At 46.2% G+C, this 17,422-nt stretch overlaps 2 protein-coding genes across 3 annotated transcripts in view; one reads left to right on the top strand and one right to left on the bottom strand.

Annotated features, from left to right (window-relative positions):
- Nucleotides 1-10,200, bottom strand: part of CFAP44 (cilia and flagella associated protein 44) — an 81,527-nt gene extending 71,327 nt beyond the window's left edge. For both annotated transcript variants that reach the window (XM_073617407.1, XM_073617408.1), the window contains exons 1-3: nucleotides 10,073-10,200; nucleotides 6,575-6,646; nucleotides 3,270-4,475 (exon numbers count right to left, since the gene is read on the bottom strand). In XM_073617407.1, the coding sequence (XP_073473508.1) occupies nucleotides 3,270-4,475; nucleotides 6,575-6,646; nucleotides 10,073-10,103 (1,309 nt within the window). In that variant the 5' untranslated portion in view covers nucleotides 10,104-10,200. The remainder of the gene's footprint in view (nucleotides 1-3,269; nucleotides 4,476-6,574; nucleotides 6,647-10,072) is intronic.
- A 103-nt stretch (nucleotides 10,201-10,303) lies between these two features.
- Nucleotides 10,304-17,151, top strand: COX17 (cytochrome c oxidase copper chaperone COX17). Its single transcript, XM_073617421.1, has 4 exons — nucleotides 10,304-10,450; nucleotides 12,809-12,950; nucleotides 14,014-14,123; nucleotides 16,966-17,151. The coding sequence occupies exons 1-3, from the start codon at nucleotides 10,354-10,356 to the stop codon at nucleotides 14,096-14,098; spliced, it is 324 nt and encodes a 107-aa protein (XP_073473522.1). The 5' UTR covers nucleotides 10,304-10,353; the 3' UTR covers nucleotides 14,099-14,123; nucleotides 16,966-17,151.
- Nucleotides 17,152-17,422: the final 271 nt, after the last annotated feature.

The raw sequence follows: 17,422 nt of genomic DNA, 5'->3' as shown, positions 1-17,422 counted from the left end.
TTCACCTAACGCACCTTCCATTAAACGCAGGAATGTGGTACAGCTCAGGTGGAAGGGAGAAGATATTCCACCTATCTGGAGGGTAGTTGTGGATAAGATCCTAGCCATGGAATTTGAGGAGGAGGATATTTATGTGCTTATCAGTCCGGCTGGTTCCTATGAATATGATTTATCCTTTGTGCGTCCAGAGTCGCTGGATCTGTTTTGGGAGCGGTTTGAGCATGTATATAGGGACCAGCCAGACTGGAAGGGGCTTGTCCCCAAAGTTGTCTCACGACAGCCCTTGATTAAGAATGTGACTATCCTGACTAGGAATGAGTCTATACCCCCTGAGGATTTATGGGTCTGGTTGAGGAGGTTTGGTGAAACGTTGTGTCCCCTAAAAAAGATTGTGGATGATGGAGGAATCTGGATGGGTGGGTGGTCGGTGTCAATGAGGTTGAGTGTGTGTGGGAATGTGGTCCAGCATTTGCCCTCCTCTGCCTTTATTGGTAGAGATAGGATTACTGTTTTCTACCCTGGTCAATCTAAGCTGTGCCATAAATGTGGAGTCAAGGGACCTTTCTCCTCTAAATGTCCAGAACAGAAGTGTCCTTTGTGCCAGGAACTGGGGCATCTGGCGAGGGACTGTAACATCATTAAATGTAACCTATGTGATAAGGTTGGTCACCCTTATAGCCGGTGCCCTGAGGCTTTGCACAATAAGCCAGAGTTAGTGGAGGAATTCTTCCGTCTGGATAGAGAAGAGTCTGGGTTGGCAGAGGTTGTACCAGGGAATCATAGTGTCTCTGTCCTGTCAGAATCTGTGTCTTTGAGCCCTTCTGTGGTGTCAGTGTCCCCCCAGTCGGTGGTTCCCTAGTCAGTGTCAGAAAGTGTGGTTGTCAAGTCTGTGTCTGCACCTATTGTTTCTTCTAGTGTAGTGGAGGGTGCTGGACCAGTGTGTATGGTGGTGCCAACCCCTCCCCCTGGGCGTGGCAGAAGTGCGGGTGGAGTGAGGGATGGATTGGATGATGGTGGGGGGGGGGATGAGGGTGGCTGGTGCAGAATGCAAGGTGAATGATGTGGAAGTCGGGGTGAATGATGGGGGGGGGGGGGGGTTAATGGGGGGTTTTGGAATTGCATCCTGATGGCGATTAAATCTCAAAATGTTTCTTAGCCTGGATTGTGTTTAAGTTGAGGTTCAGGGTTTGTAGTCTCTTTTTTGTTGACATTAAAATATGTTTCTTTCTATGTTATCTTGTCAGGAAACCGTGTTCTTTACTTGCTGATGTAAGCACACTTGTTTTTGTATAGTTGTTGTTTATTTCTGTGTAAATATGTTTTTATTAATGAACTGTGTTTGTATGATTTTTTAATAAAAAAAATTACTCTAATGTCCCACCACAGTCACACATTAATATTATTATACATTTATATATCTCTGACCTATTCCATATTGCTGTACAAAGAACACTGAGCCAGTCACATCAGTCTTTGAACCAGAGGAGCTTACACTATAATGTTCCCCCACAGTCACATACTATTATCACCAAGCGAAAATGGTGACAGGGGAGAGAGCTCCAACACACAGCCTGTGATTGACAGCCTCAGCTTTGTTCCTGTGTGTTGTGTTAAGGGGGGGGGGGGGGAGTGTCCCTTCCCTCCAATAAGCTCTCAGAGCTCTCCTCACTGAGCTCTGCAGAGTGTAACCTCAGCTCCCCCACCCCCCTTTTTTTCTGAACTTTCAGACAAGCTTTATAAATTTTGAACAATTTAGGAGGACTGGTTTCATCTCTGTGTATCACCTTAGGATAGTCCCTTCACTGGGTATATGTAAGGGTTTACAACCACTTAAAGCATTCCAGTTCACACCGAGGTTTTATCTGCCATGGGGAAAAATAGTGATTAGACAGGAAAATCCATTTTGGTTGGTAAATTTCCATAAAGCAGACTCATCCAGGGAGGTTTGGCTGGGATCATTGAGAGGCCCCCAAACGTTCCCCAATCTGACCATAAATGGCTGGATCTGGAGAAGGTCCTCTTATTAACCATAACAGACAAAAACAGAACGTTCCATAGCTCAACTCGCCAACCAGATTAACCTGTCCAACAGTCTGCATTAAAAACAGAGGTTTAGTTAGCATGCATTTGCAAACGCATGCGTAAGCTGCAAGGCCTCTTCACGGCACCCTGTTTATGCTTGCAGAAATGTGTTTGCCCTTCCATGTGCTCCTTGCTGTGAAGGTCAGTTATAGGTGGGGGCAGGAGCCATTTGTTTGTCCTCTTATTAACCAGCCAGGATGAATTTTCCTGCCCAGTCACTATTTTCCCCAAGGCAGATCAAACCTCAGTGAGAACTGGCATGTTTAATCACTTGACATCCGCGTTATAGCCGAATGACGACCACAGCGTGGACGTGAATTTCCGGGAGGCCGTAATATGACGGCCTCCCCTGTGCACGCTCCCTGTGATCACCAAGTCACTGAGACTCAGTCCCGGCCCGTTACCATGTGATCAGCTGTCAGCCAATGACAGATGATCACATGATCAAAACAAAAGCTCTGTGATCGTTTTTGTTTTTTTTCTCCTCACGCTGACAGAGCGAGGAGGAAAAAAAGCCGATCACCGGCTTATCTGCAATGGACATCGGTCCCGAAGAGGAAGAGGCAATTCTGCCTCATATGTGCCACCAGTACCCCCTGCCAGTGCCACCTGCCATTGCCACCTATCAATGTCCACAAGTGGTGCCAATCAGTGCCACCTAGCAGTGCTGCCTATCAGTGTAACCCATCAGTGCCCATTATTGCCACCCATCAGTGTCCATCACTGCCGCCTCATCAGCGTACATCAATGAAGGAGAAAAATTACCTTTTTTAAAATTTTATAACAAAATATAAAATAAAATAAAAAAATTTTTTTTTTTTCAAATTCGGTCTTTTTACATTTTTTTTAACAAAAAATTAAAACCACAAAGGTGATCAAATACCACCGAAAGAAAGCTCTATCTGTGGGGAAAAAATGATAAAAATTTCATTTGGGTACAGCGTTGTATGACCGCGCAATTGTCATTCAAAGTGCGTCAGCGTTGAAAGCTGAAAATTGGTCTGGATAGGAGGGGGGTTTAGGTGCCCAGTAAGCAAGTGGTTAAAGAAAGTTTTTTGTGTTGGATTGATCATGTACCTACAGGCACCTTTAGACTGTGGTGCCTTTTGGTGTCATATAAATTCAAAAGTACTACAAGCCACTGCATGTTTCACACACAGCAAAATGAAAGTAAAATAAAGGCCCACCTGCTGAGCTTTCCAGGTTTTGGTCATGCTGGATCTCCTGAGGTTTTCCAAGAGTTCCTTCCACATCAGGTTGTTCAGTTCCTCCTTCTTTTCCTGGTGGCTCCTCCACAGTTTTAATCCCTGAGCCAGTGTCTGCTTCAATTTGCTGGATCTCCTGATCTTCTCCAATAGTTCCTTCCACAGCAGGTTGCTCCGTTCCTCCTTCCTCTTCTAGTGGCTCCTCCAAAGTTTCCGTCCCTGAGCCAGTGTCTGCTTCATTTTGCTGGATCTCCTGATCTTCTTCAATAGTTCCCCCCACGGCAGGTTGCTTGGTTCCTCCTTCATCACCCATCACAGTTTCAATCCCTGAGCCAGTGTCTGCTTCAGTATGCTGAATCTCCTGATCTTCTTCAATAGTTTCCCCCACTGCGGGTTGCTCAGTTCCTTCTTCCTCCTTTGGTGGCCTCTCTATAGTTTCAATCCCTGAGCCAGTGTCTGCTTCATTATGCTGGATCACCTGATCTTCTCCAATAGTTGCCCCCATTGCAGGTTGTTCGGTTCCTCCTTCATTGCTCATCACAGTTTCAATCTCTGAGCTAGTGTCTGCTTCAATTTGCTGGATCTCCTGATCTTCTCCAATAGTTCCTTCCACAGCATGTTGCTCGGTTCTTCCTCCCTCCTCTGGTGGCTCCTCCATAGCTTCAGTCCCTGAGCCAGTGTCTGCTTCAGTATGCTGGATCTCCTGGTCTTCTTCAATGGTTCCTCCCATGGTAGGTTGCTCAGTTTCCCCTTCATCACCCAGTGGCTCCTCCACAGTTTCAATTCCTGAGCCAGTGTCTGCTTCATTATGCTGGATCTCCTGATCATCTACAATAGTTTCTTCCACAGCAGATTTCTCGGTTCCTCCTTCCTCCCCTGCCGTCTCCTCTACTGTTTCAGTCCCTAATCCAGTGACTTGTTCATTACCGACATCAAGGTTATCTGACATCTGCTCCGCCTCTTCCTCAGACTTGTCAGCCAACTTTGGCTCATGCATGGTACCTGATCCATCATCTTCACCTGCAGACCCCTGGGTGACTGCCTCTTCTTCCCTCTGACCTTCTTCATCTCCCCCTTCTGTATCCTCCGTAGTAGAATCAGGGTTGTGTTCATCTTGTAAATTTTCTTTGCTGCTATCCAAAGTTTCAACATCTGCTTTTTCCTTTTGGAGTTGGTCAGACTCAACCTCTAGAGTAATAAAAGAAGATAATGTGGTTATTGAACAAACACATATACTGTAAATAATAATAAATAAAGTTACTGTCCAGAAAACACCTGTGATAGGATCAATCTGTATTTTACAAATGATGGACTACTAAATAAGGGAGGTCCACTTAGGAGCAGAATATGACCAGTCAGTCCAGCAGTATCTACTCACTGTACGGAACGCTCACAAAGCTGCTTTATTGATGCTGTAGGCATCAATAAAGACACCACATTTTACTGCTATCATAATGAGACCCTGTTCTTTGTGTCGGTTGGGTTATCTAGCCATAATTACTTGGAAAGACCTTCCTAATCCTCCCCCAACATTATGTTCCATTGCCAGAGCCCCCCAAAACTCCTGTGTAAGTTTCAACTGCAAGCATAGACTTGTGGAGGTCTATGAATACTCCTCCTCTGCCCTACGTGACAGCAAATAGGCCTGGCGATCGTCTGCCCAGGGGTCGAGCACTGAATTTATAGGAGGCGGAGGAAATCTGGGCCTCCGTACCTGGAAGTACTGGGTGTTTAACCAGTGTATGAACTAAGCAACAGGGAGTGCTGATATCTTAGAGCCTTCAAATCTGCTAAATTCTAAACTCACACACAGTACAGTTTTGCTTCTAAAGTACACCCTATGTGCCCAATGTCTCCAAGACCACCCTGTGTACCCCATGTCTGCAAGTGCGCCTTGTGTACCCCATGTCTCCAAGTTAACCCTATGTGCCCCATGTCTCCAAGTGCACCTTGTGTACCCCATGTCTTCAAGTATACCCTGTGTGCCCCATGTCTTCAAGTGCACCTTGTGTACCCCATGTCTCCAAGTTTACCCTGTGTGCCCCATGTCTCCAAGTGCGCCTTGTGTGCCCCATGTCTCCAAGTGCGCCTTGTGTGTCCCATGTCTCCAAGTGCGCCTTGTGTGTCCCATGTCTCCAAGTGCGCCCTGTGTGCCCCATGTCTCCAAGTGCGCCTTGTGTACCCCATGTCTCCAAGTTTACCCTGTGTGCCCCATGTCTCCAAGTGCACCTTGTGTACCCCTTGGCCCCAAGTTTACCTTGTGTGCCCCATATCTCCAATTGCACCTTGTGTACCCTATGTCTTCAAATTCACCTTGTGTAACCCATGTCCCCAAGTTCACCTTGTGTACCCCATGTCTCCAAGTGCAACTTGTGTACACCATGTCTTCAAGTTCACATTGTGTACTTCATGTCCCCAAGTTCACCTTGTGTACCCAATGTCTCCAAGTGCACCTTGTGTACCCCATGTCTTCAAGTTCACCTTGTGTACTCCATGTCTTCAAGTTCACCTTGTGTACTCCATGTCTTCAAGTTCACCTTGTGTTCCCCATGTCCCCAAGTTCACCTTGTGTACCCCATGTCTCTGAGTGCACCCTTTGCACCATTTGTCTCCAAATGCACCCCCTTGTTTGCCTTATACGCCCTGGAGCTTCCAAGTGCCGTTGTTTGCGCCCCGAGTCTCCAAGTGTGCCCCTGTCCCTCCAAGAGCACATCTATACACCCCGTGTCTTCAAGTGTGTCTTGTGCACCCTGTGTTTTCAAGTGCACTCCTGTGTGCCCTGAGTCTCCAGATATGTCCTTGTACCTCCAAGTGCATCCCATGTCTCCAAGTTCACCCTTGTGCTCCCAATGCCCCTAAGTGGGCCCGTATTTCTAAGTGGACCCCTGTGGCCATTACCTAGACTCAGATGTACTGGGCTGGGTGAGCAGCGTCCTACATTTTCTATACACGTCGGCACTTTAGGATAAGTGAAAGGATGCCAGCACCCTAACTCTGAGCTCCAGTGGGCAGCACATCACACCTCGGGCTTAAATGAGCACTATAAGGTCTTTGAGGTCACATTAAAGTGGACCTGTTAAATGTAAAAGTTTAACCTGGTTTCACATTGTTACTAGGGATAAGTACCAATACCTGCCATTCCCTGCACAATGTCAGAGCCCTTATTGCCCAATAGGGTCTCTCTCTCTCTCTCTCTCTCTCTCTCTCTCTCTCTTTGTCATTTGATAGGTGGATAGTAGTTCAGGAGCTTCACATACAACATACTTCTGGTATAAAATGATACTGACCTGTTTGATCAGGCCCCCGCTGGGAGCTCTCATCTTCTCCGGCTTGGCCTTCTGAACTGTCCATACCTGCAACTAATGCAGAAAAATAAGTGATCAAAAATGAAAACTCTGGAAACACATGAGGCTTGTCAGTCAGTCATGGTCCAATGCCGAACCTGAGTCATCAGGACTGGTTTACTCAGGACCTGTGCTGAAAAGCTCTTCTTCACTTCAAGCAGATTTTGTCATTTTATACAAGTCTATGAGAATGCAAAACCAGCTCGAAGGAGGTCAGAAGGAGGTGAACTGCATAGCTGCCAATTCTTCTGGATTTGCAGGATGAGTCCCGCATCTTGGTCCTCAGTCCTGAAACTTGAGTTTCTGCACCTGCAAGGTCTGGGCTTAGGGTTGCCACCTTTTCGTCAAGCCAAATCCGAACACTTTAGTGGCCTGTGACACCCCAAGGAGAGTAGTAATGGGGTGCACATAGCGTCCTGCAGAGAACAGTGGGTGTGGCCAAACATTTCTTGCTTACATTATTGCCCTGCCCCCCCTCCCCAGTGATGCCGTACCTGCCCCCAGAAAGCCGCCCACAGCTCCTGGAGGGTAACGGATTTGCGTGTGACTATCTCGGTTTCTTGGGGAGCCACAGCCCAGTCTGAATAATGTGTCTGGGTTTCAGTCCACTTAAAACCCGGACACTTGATTCAAAATTCGGACTGTCCAGGTGAATCCCGGACAGGTGGCCACCGTATCTGGGCTGTTACCTCTATCCACTCCAAATCTTAACATTCAAAAAGGCATTGGAAATGCACATTAAAGTGTAAGACACTGAGCCTGACTAACGCTACAAAAGCTGCACCTCCTACACACCCACAGACCACCTGGGCTTCATTGCTGGAGCACCCCGATAGCGGAATTCTCACCCCGGAAACAGCATGATAGGAATATATTCGGGAAGTGAAGTGTGGCACAGATTTATAACACACAGACTGTGCTGCTGCATGGCCCATCGGAGCACATATAGAACAAAGGTCAACATAAGTCAGATCAGAGGTTTTTTTTTTTCCCATGAATAAACATTAAAGCATAAAAAAAAAGTATTTTTAGATACATGATATGAAAATTAATTCTAAATAATTATATAAATGATATCATGTAAAATTATAATATTATCACACAATTATATTTTATATATTGTATATAATTATATCTATTGTATATTATAATTATTTTGTATTTTTTTTATATATATATATACAGTATCTCACAAAAGTGAGTACACCCCTCACATTTCTGTAAATATTTTATTCTATCTTTTCATGTGACAACACTGAAGAAATGACACTTTGCTACAATGTAAAGTAGTGAGTGTACAGCTTGTATAACAGTGTAAATTTGCTGTCCCCTCAAAATAACTCAACACACAGCCATTAATGTCTAAACCGCTGGCAACAAAAGTGAGTACACCCCCAAGTGAAAATGTCCAAATTGGGCCCAATTAGCCATTTAACCTCTCTGGTGTCAAGTGACTCATTAGTGTTACAAGGTCTCAGGTGTGAATGGGGAGCAGGTGTGTTAAATTTGGTGTTATCGCTCTCACTCTCTCATACTGGTCACTGGAAGTTCAACATGGCACCTCATAGCAAAGAACTCTCTGAGGATCTGAAAAAAAAAATTGTTGCTCTACATAAAGTTGGCCTAGGCTATACGAAGATTGCCAAGACCCTGAAACTGAGCTGCAGCATGGTGGCCAAGACCATACAGCGGTTTAACAGGACAGGTTCCACTCAGAACAGGCCTCGCCATGGTCCACCAAAGAAGTTGAGTGCACGTGCTCAGCATCATATCCAGAGGTTGTCTTTGGGAAATAGACGTATGAGTGCTGCCAGCATTGCTGCAGAGGTTGAAGGGGTGGGGGGTCAGCCTGTCAGTGATCAGACCATACGCCGCACGCTGCATCAAATTGGTCTGCATGGCTGTCATCCCAGAAGGAAGCCTCTTCTAAAGAGGATGCACAAGAAAGCCCACAGTTTGCTGAAGACAAGCAGACTAAGGACATGGATTACTGGAACCATGTCCTGTGGTCTGATGAGACCAACATAAACTTATTTGGTTCAGATGGTGTCAAGCGTGTGTGGTGGCAACCAGATGAGAAGTACAAAGACAAGTGTGTCTTGCCTACAGCCAAGCATGGTGGTGGGAGTGTCATGGTCTGGGGCTGCCTGAGTGCTGCCGGCACTGAGGAGCTACAGTTCATTGAGGGAACCATGAATGCCAACATGTACTGTGACATACTGAAGCAGAGCATGATCCCCTCCCTTCAGAGACTGGGCCGCAGGGCAGTATTCCAACATGATAACGACCCCAAACACACCTCCAAAATGACCACTGCCATACTAAAGAAGCTGAGGGTAAAGGTGATGGACTGGCCAAACATATCTCCAGACCTAAACCCTATTGATCATCTGTGGTACATCCTCAAACAGAAGGTGGAGGAGCACAAGGTCTCTAACATCCACCAGCTCTGTGATGTCATCATGGAGGAGTGGAAGAGGACTCCAGTGGTAACCTGTGAAGCTCTGGTGAACTCCATGCCCAAGAGGGTTAAGGCAGTGCTGGAAAATAATGGCGGCCACACAAAATATTGACACTTTGGGCCCAATTTGGACATTTTCACTTAGGGGTGTACTCACTTTTGTTACCAGCGGTTTAGACATTAATGGCTGTATGTTGAGTTATTTTGAGGGGACAGCAAATTTACACTGTTATACAAGCTGTACACTCATTACTTTACATTGTAGAAAAGTGTCATTTCTTCAGTGTTGTCACATGAAAAGATAGAAGAAAATATTTACAGAAATGTGAGGGTGTACTCACTTTTGTGCGATACTGTGTGTATATATATATATATATTTGGAATCGAGTATTTAGATTTATAATAAGCAGCACCCACACACATTTTTATCATTTTTTTTTTCATTTTTAGGGTAAGCGCGAGATATTATCTTTTTAAATATGTCTAATAATTTGTTGTTATTTTTATATATTTTATATCAATATAAAAAGTTATAAATAATTATATAAATTATCATATTATAATACAGATTTATAAATATATATATATATATATATATATATATATATATATATATATATATATATATATATATATATATATATTTTTTTTTTTTTTTTTTTTCCCATTAGAAAATACATAAATATTAAATACAATTATTAATCAAATATTGAATTAGTCTAAAATACATGTAAAAAATATGTTGACGTGCATTTTTCTTTTTTTTTGTACCCATGTCGATGTGTAATACAAATTACGCTGCAGCACACGTATGTTCCAGGTAAATGTCGCGCTTTAATGTGTGCGTCGCCGCGTAAATGTGAACCCCCCCAGAATGGTGACAGGTGACCTCACAGTGTGGGAATGGCGGGTGGTCAGAGTTCTCTGATGCCAGGGATGAGGACAGATCACACACAGTGCCCCCCCTGTGCCCGCTCTACCTGCCTTCGCCGCCTCCTCCTGCGCCGCCATCTTTGTTGCTGTGGTTGCTAGGAGACAAGAGAGCGGCGTCCCGGGGTCTCCCTGCCAACAGCACCACGTGATCAGGAGGCGGGACTCGGGGATTCCGTCCTCCGTGACCCCCCGACGTCACTTCTCCCTGATGGATGTATAGCACTCTCCGCCGGACGGTGGCGCTGCTGTGTACAGTCGTAGTCAGGTGCCACTAGGTGGCGATGTGTCGTCTCAGCTAATAGGAGTTGGCAGAACTACATTTCCCGGCATGCTCCTCCTTCCACCCGGCTTCCTGCGCCGCAAGGGAGTGCGCCTGCGCAGGTGTTTCCTCATTTATGTAAGGCACGTGATTGTGAAGGAGAGAGGTGAGCGCAACATTGTATCCTTATCATACCGGTGTATGTGTGGGGGGTCACCTGGGGTCAGTGACATAGGGGGAGGGGAGCACTGACAGCTGTCATGTGACACAGAGGGATCCACTGGGTGTCCGGGGAGGGGGGCAGATGACATTGATGGGGGTCACCCTGATAAGGGGGGGAATAGAGAGCAAAATACTGACCTGTGAGAGTCTGGGGGTGTCACATGTCTTCTATAGATTGTTACTGATCTCATACATCTGACCCTTTGACCCCTACAACTGCCCCTCTCCCGGGGCCCCATGATCCCTCCACGACTGCCCCTGTCCCGGGGCCCCGATCCCTCCACGACTGCCCCTGTCAAGGGGCCCCGATCCCTCCACGACTGCCCCTCTCCCAGGGCCCCGATCCCTCCACGACTGCCCCTGTCCCGGGGCCCCGATCCCTCCAGGACTGTCCCCCCGATCCCTCCACGACTGCCCCTCTCCCGGGGCCCCGATCGCTCCACAACAGCCCCTCTCCCAGGGCCCCGATCCCTCCACGACTACCCCTGTCCCCCCGATCCCTCCACGACTACCCCTGTCCCCCCGATCCCTCCACGACTGTCCCTCTCCCGGGGCCCCGATCCCTCCACGACTGCCCCCAACCCGGGGCCCCGATCCCTCCACGACTGCCCCTCCCCCGGGGCCCCGATCCCTCCACGACTGCCCCTCTCGCGGGGCCCCGATCCCTCCACGACTGCCCCTCTCGCGGGGCCCCGATCCCTCCACGACTGCCCCTCTCGCGGGGCCCCGATCCCTCCACGACTGCCCCTCTCGCGGGGCCCCGATCCCTCCACGACTGCCCCTCTCGCGGGGCCCCGATCCCTCCACGACTGCCCCTCTCGCGGGGCCCCGATCACTCCACGACTGCCCCTGTCCCGATCCCCAATCCCCCCACAATTGCTCCTCACCCGGGCCCCTGATCTCTCCATGACTGCTCCTATCCCGGAGCCACGATCCCTCTACGCAGGGCCCTCTTTAATATTGACTGGACCCTGGGCAAAAATTTTCTTGGGCCCCCCCCATGCAATTTCACTCTCTACCTGCTCTGAGACATAAAATAAATATCAGCTAGACTTAGAATCAGTTTACTGTATCAGATAAGGCAGCAATTGCGATTGGTTGCTAGCGGTTACAGCATATCATTACTGCTTACTGACTGGTTGCTAGAGGTTACAGCACACATTACGGCTCACTGAATAGTTGCTAGAGGTTACAGAAAATGATTTTTGCTTGTTAATTGGTTGCTAGAGATTACTGTACAGTATTACCACTCACTGATTGGTTGCTAGAGGTTACAGCACATCATCTCTCCACTGCAGGGGGGCAATATATACATATGAATGCCACCTTTATTTACATATCGATGCCACCGGCCGCAGCTATTAACTTATGAATGCTGCCACTATTTACATATTAATGCCGGTTATTTACATGTAAACACAGGGTCTGCAGGTCATCTGTACACAACAATAAGGCAGAGCTGGGCAGCATTAGTACCAGCACTTCACACTGAGCCATTGAGACACAGCACAGGACTAAAACTTCAAAGGACAAGGGAATTTAAACTGTTATAGTTGGCAAGTATGAGGCAGCTGCTTTGGGCCCCACAACAATGACAGGGCCCAGGGCAGCTGCCCCTTTTGCCCTGCCCTAAAGACGGCCCTGCCTCTACGACTGCCCCACGTCCTGGGGCCCCTGATACCTCCACAACTGCCCCTGTCCCTGATCATTCTACAACTGACCCACCCTGGGGCCCCTGATAGTTCTATAACATAAAAAATAACCTTATAAATAGAAAAAGAGGAGCAAGGAGAGCGTGTAATGAAGAAAATACATCTGATAGAAGAGAGAGAAATATTTAAATAATACAATAATAAATATATAAAGATATAATTTAATAATGCATAAAAAAATAAACATAGAAATAGGGGAATAAGACGAGAATAAATAAACATATAAATAGCAAGATAAAAATATAACCAATAAACATATTAAGAACAATAAATAGAGGAATAAGGAGGGAACAAATAAAAAGAATAATAAATAAACATATAGCTATAAAAAGAGGAAACGGGAGAGAATGTAATGAAGGAAATATAAGAGACAGTAGATAATAATAAGACAGGATGAAAGGTATCCAGGATAGAACACACATTAAATGATTGGATAAGTCCGCAGATTTGCCGTCTGCTGAGAGTGATACATTGTTATATATATATATATTTGGGATGAGATATGAAATAAAAGTTACATTGTAGTGTTATGTGAGTTGGGTGCACTTTGTATCTCAGTGTTGCTTTTTTTTATTTTTTTTCTTCTTCAGATTTTAGCAGGGGTGGAAGCACAATGTCCAGTTTGGCCGCTGCGAGCTGCGAGTCGACCCCTGCGACCTCCGACACGCAGGAGAAGAAGCCATTGAAGCCGTGCTGCGCCTGTCCTGAGACCAAGAAGGTTCGGGATGCCTGGTAAGCGGAGCGGTAACTCGTATATCTCTACCAAACCCCTTTTTATTTTGATAGATTAGGAAGGAGATTAAACCCCTGAAATTTTATTTTTCCTGTTGTGGATATTCCATTCAGACAGCTGAACTCACACCGCAACAGTCAGTCTAACACTGTGAGCATACATACAGGAGGATTGAGGTGGTGATACTTTTTTAGCCACTTGAAGACCACCAACGTACATATCATAGGTGTGCGCAGCCTCTTGCATTAGGGTGTGCACCCCAAAGCTCAAATACATATGCATGTGTATATGTACTGATGGTGTCAGTAGGGCAGTGGACAGTGTAATTTTGTTAATTTTCTTTTCCCAAAATTTATGGGCTTGTGTAACATTTTTTTGGGGGGGAATGAAATATCAGTGGTCTAAACAGGGGGGAATATGCAGCACACAAGGCAAATAGGGTGTGCCCAGGCACACCTGGCACACCCTGTGCGCACACCTATGGTACATATACATCGCTGCATTCAAGTGGTATACCCGCAGCTACACGCATTATCCCGGTATTGTTTTTTTCAAGAGGCGATTGGCCTTTTTGTAAAAGCCATTCTAGCGGCTAAATAGCCGCTGGATTTGTTTTACAGGCCCCCACCCCCCTTCCTGCCATCCGCCGGTGCCTCTTCAGGCTCTCCCCTCCCACCGGTGAGCCCAGAATGAAGCTGGCAGTTCTGCTAGTTTACTATAGAGCGGATCGAGGACCGGAAAGGCCCCCCGATCATGTCTATGGTATAGAAAACGGAAAGCGTTGAGTATTTTGTCACTTCCGGATGTAAATGGTGCCATGTTTACATTGTAAAAGCATCGGATCAAACCGATCTTGGTGTGATCAGATGCTCTTAAGGGCAGAGAAGACATCTGGGGTCCAGTGGCGGCTGGTGTTGTTTTTTTTTTTTGTTTTGTTTTGTTTTTGGGGGGGCGGCGGCGGCAAACAATCCTGAAATTTTGCATGTGTGGATGTCTTCAGTTATCCAACTATTCAGTCTTTCCAATCTGATATCTGCCCCTTTTATTTTGTATTTTGTCCAGCATCATTGAGAAGGGTGAAGAGCACTGCGGGGATCTGATCGAGGCTCACAAGGAGTGCATGAGGGCGCTGGGGTTCAAGGTGTAACCCCGTCATTGCAATGGAGTGTTTGGTAAGCCCCTACCACCCCATAATAATAATGTTGTTGGTGTTGTTATGTGTTATTACTCTAGGGTGACCGTAGACTGGTACCAAGATAGGCAGATGTCTCCTAACAGCAAACCATCTAAAGGCCACCGCCATCACCTGTGGCATCTCGCCTGATAGAAAGTTGACCCCGGCTTAACCTGCCATACCTATTCTGCTCAGAAAAAGGGGTCACCAGTGCAGGCACCGAGCCCAGCACCCTCTGGCACTTCATAAACGGAAGCACTTGGCTTGTCCATGGAGAAGTGGCATATCGTAAGGAGAAATGCTGCCACTTCTTTGGATGACATTGATAAGGAAATGAGCAACCTCTGATCAAGGTGAAGGTTCTGGAAATATATTTAGTGGAAAGGATTTATAAAGTAAAAGTAAAGAGAAATTAATATGCATGGATATCCTTTAGGCATGGCATGTGTACATCAATTACAAGAGACATTAATTTCTGGTATCTTGGAATACCTTAGCTTGGTTTGCCTGTAGACTTCCTAATCCCTCCTTGTAGAACAAATCAATTACTAGAGACATTCATTTCTGGTATCTTGCCTCTATGTAATACAATAAGATGTTGCATGGATCCAGAGAATGAAACATTCTTTCTCATGATAATAAATTGCACAAACAGCACATCAATTACAAGAGACATTAATTTCTGCTATCTTGGAACACCTCCTCAGCTTGATTGACCTGAAGAATCAAACTTTCTTTCTTATAACATTGTTCCCGAAATGCATTCTAGCAAGTCATTATAAAAATAATCTAGCATTAGCATATGAGCACTTAGTAAAATATATATTTGGTCAACCAAGAGACTTTTAAGCTCCAATCATGGACAGCTGCCCTCCCCAACATAACCATTTCATATATATAATTATACACATAAGAAACATAAGAAAACATTCATTCTAATGATAAGAAATTTCACAAATGGCACATCAATTACAAGAGACATTAATTTCTGTTATCTTGGAATACCTCATCAGCTTTATTGACCTCTAAACTCCCAAATACCCCCTTGTAGAACAAGGAGATCTACCTCAGGGGTGCCCAACCTTTTGAAGAGCGAGGGCCACTTTCATTTTTTGGTAACCAGTCACAGGCCACAACGAGCGAAGCGGGAAGATGACAGGTCTGTGTCCACTCTGCATATGCAAAGCAAACACATACACAGCCCGCTCTACTCTATGGACCCTCCAGTCCTATCCGCCCAGACGGAAGGGGACGGATACCCTTCTGTTTTTTTAAAGTGCTTCGGATTGGAGATTGGCAGGTGTAAAAGGACACAAATCCATCTACATCTGCCGCTCCATAGAGATGAATGGAGGGTCTGATTGGGTCCGCCCAAAAAACGGACAGGCCGAACTGATGGGACCGATTGTGTGAAGGGGACCTAAGGCTGCTTTCACACTGACTTACTGCAGTTTACCTGCACCTCAACTGACCTCAATGGTCCTTTTTTCCTCCAGATTCCTCCCAGTATTGCTGGCTGCTGCTGTCCCCCAGGCAGGTATGGCTGGTGTCTGCTGCTGGCTGTCCTCCAGGGCTGGTACTGCTGCTGGTCCTGCTGGTGGGTACTGCTGCGGATTCTGCTGGCTGGTACTGCTGCGGGTCCCCCAGTGGTAAGAATAGTGGCCCTTTATTGGTGTCAGTGGGAGGAATAGTGCCCCATCATTGGTTTCAGTGGTAAGAATAGTGCCCTATCATTGGCATCAGTGGGAGTAATAGTGCCCCATCATTTACGTCAGTGGGAGTAATAGTGCCCCATCATTGATGGCAGTAATAGTGCCCCATCATTGGTGTCAGTGGCAGTAATAGTGCCCCATCATTGGTGTCAGTGGGAGTAATAGTGCCCCATCATTGGTGTCAGTGGGAGTAATAGTGCCCCATCATTAATGGCAGTAATAGTGCCCATCATTGGTGTCAGTGGCAGTAATAGTGCCCCATCATTGGTGTCAGTAATAGTGCCCCATCATTGGTGTCAGTGGCAGTAATAGTGCCCCATCATTGGTGTCAGTGGCAGTAATAGTGCCCCATCATTGGTGTCAGTGGCAGTAATAGTGCCCCATCATTGGTGTCAGTGGCAGTAATAGTGCCCCATCATTGGTGTCGGTGGCAGTAATAGTGCTGCAACATTGGTGTCAGTGGCAGTAATAGGGCCCCATCATTGGTGTCAGTGGGAGGAATAGTGCCTCATCATTGGTGTCAGTGGGAGGAATGGTGCCCCATCATTGGTGTCAGTGGGAGGAATGGTGCCCCATCATTGGTGTCAGTGGGAGGAATGGTGCCCCATCGTTGGTGTCAGTGGGAGGAATGGTGCCCCATCGTTGGTGTCAGTGGGAGGAATGGTGCCCCATCGTTGGTGTCAGTGGGAGGAATGGTGCCCCATCGTTGGTGTCAGTGGGAGGAATGGTGCCCCATCGTTGGTGTCAGTGGGAGCAATAGTGCCCCATCATTGGTGTCAGTGGGAGCAATAGTGCCCCATCATTGGTGTCAGTGGGAGGAATACTGCCCCATCATTGGTATTAGTGGAAGGAATGGTGCCCCATCATTGGTGTCAGTGGGAGGAATGCTGCCCCATCATTGGTATTAGTGGAAGGAATGGTGCCCTATTGTTAGTAATAGTGGAAGGAATAGTGTCTCAAGGGAAAAAGACTGCAGTTAGGGCGCCGCTAGTGTATACTGCATATTACCATCAGTAACTGATGATGAATGATTCCCTCATACCTGTAGGGGGCAGTGTAGAGATGTGGAGGCATCTGCTGTAAATACTGTATGTTTCTGCAGTAACGATGACAAATGATCTCTTTCAGGGTTTCTTCCTGTGTGCTGCTTCGGATTTCTAACTTATTTCCTGAATGGTGAGAGTGGAATTGAATGGAGAAGAGGAACTCTTTGGTTTTGGTCACATTTATACCCTGTTCTCCTGCTCACTTAGAGTGTAAAGTTTATTTTTTTGAAATTCTAAATTCTATTAAATGATGCTGATTAAATAAAAATGCATTGGGTCGTGTGATTTTTTTTTTTTTTTTTTTTTAATTTAATTTTAATTTGTATCCTCAATTCCCCCAGAAGAAGATATTTACCCAAGTTGAGAAATCATCTAAGCCCCTTCCTGTTCGTTCCCAAAAAAAAAAAAAATTGGCTCAAGTACCAATTTTAACAATTTACAGTATTAAATGACACTTTAGACCACAAGAATAATGCCGATGTTGTTGGTGGTATTATGGTGGTGTTATTGCAGTAGAGGAGGACCATAGACTGATGGCA

This window comes from Aquarana catesbeiana, linkage group LG02 (assembly GCF_042186555.1).
Source record: "Aquarana catesbeiana isolate 2022-GZ linkage group LG02, ASM4218655v1, whole genome shotgun sequence".
Taxonomy (NCBI): domain Eukaryota; kingdom Metazoa; phylum Chordata; class Amphibia; order Anura; family Ranidae; genus Aquarana; species Aquarana catesbeiana.
The sequence above is the reverse complement of the archived record's forward strand: the minus strand, read 5'-3'. Positions and strand labels throughout refer to the sequence as shown.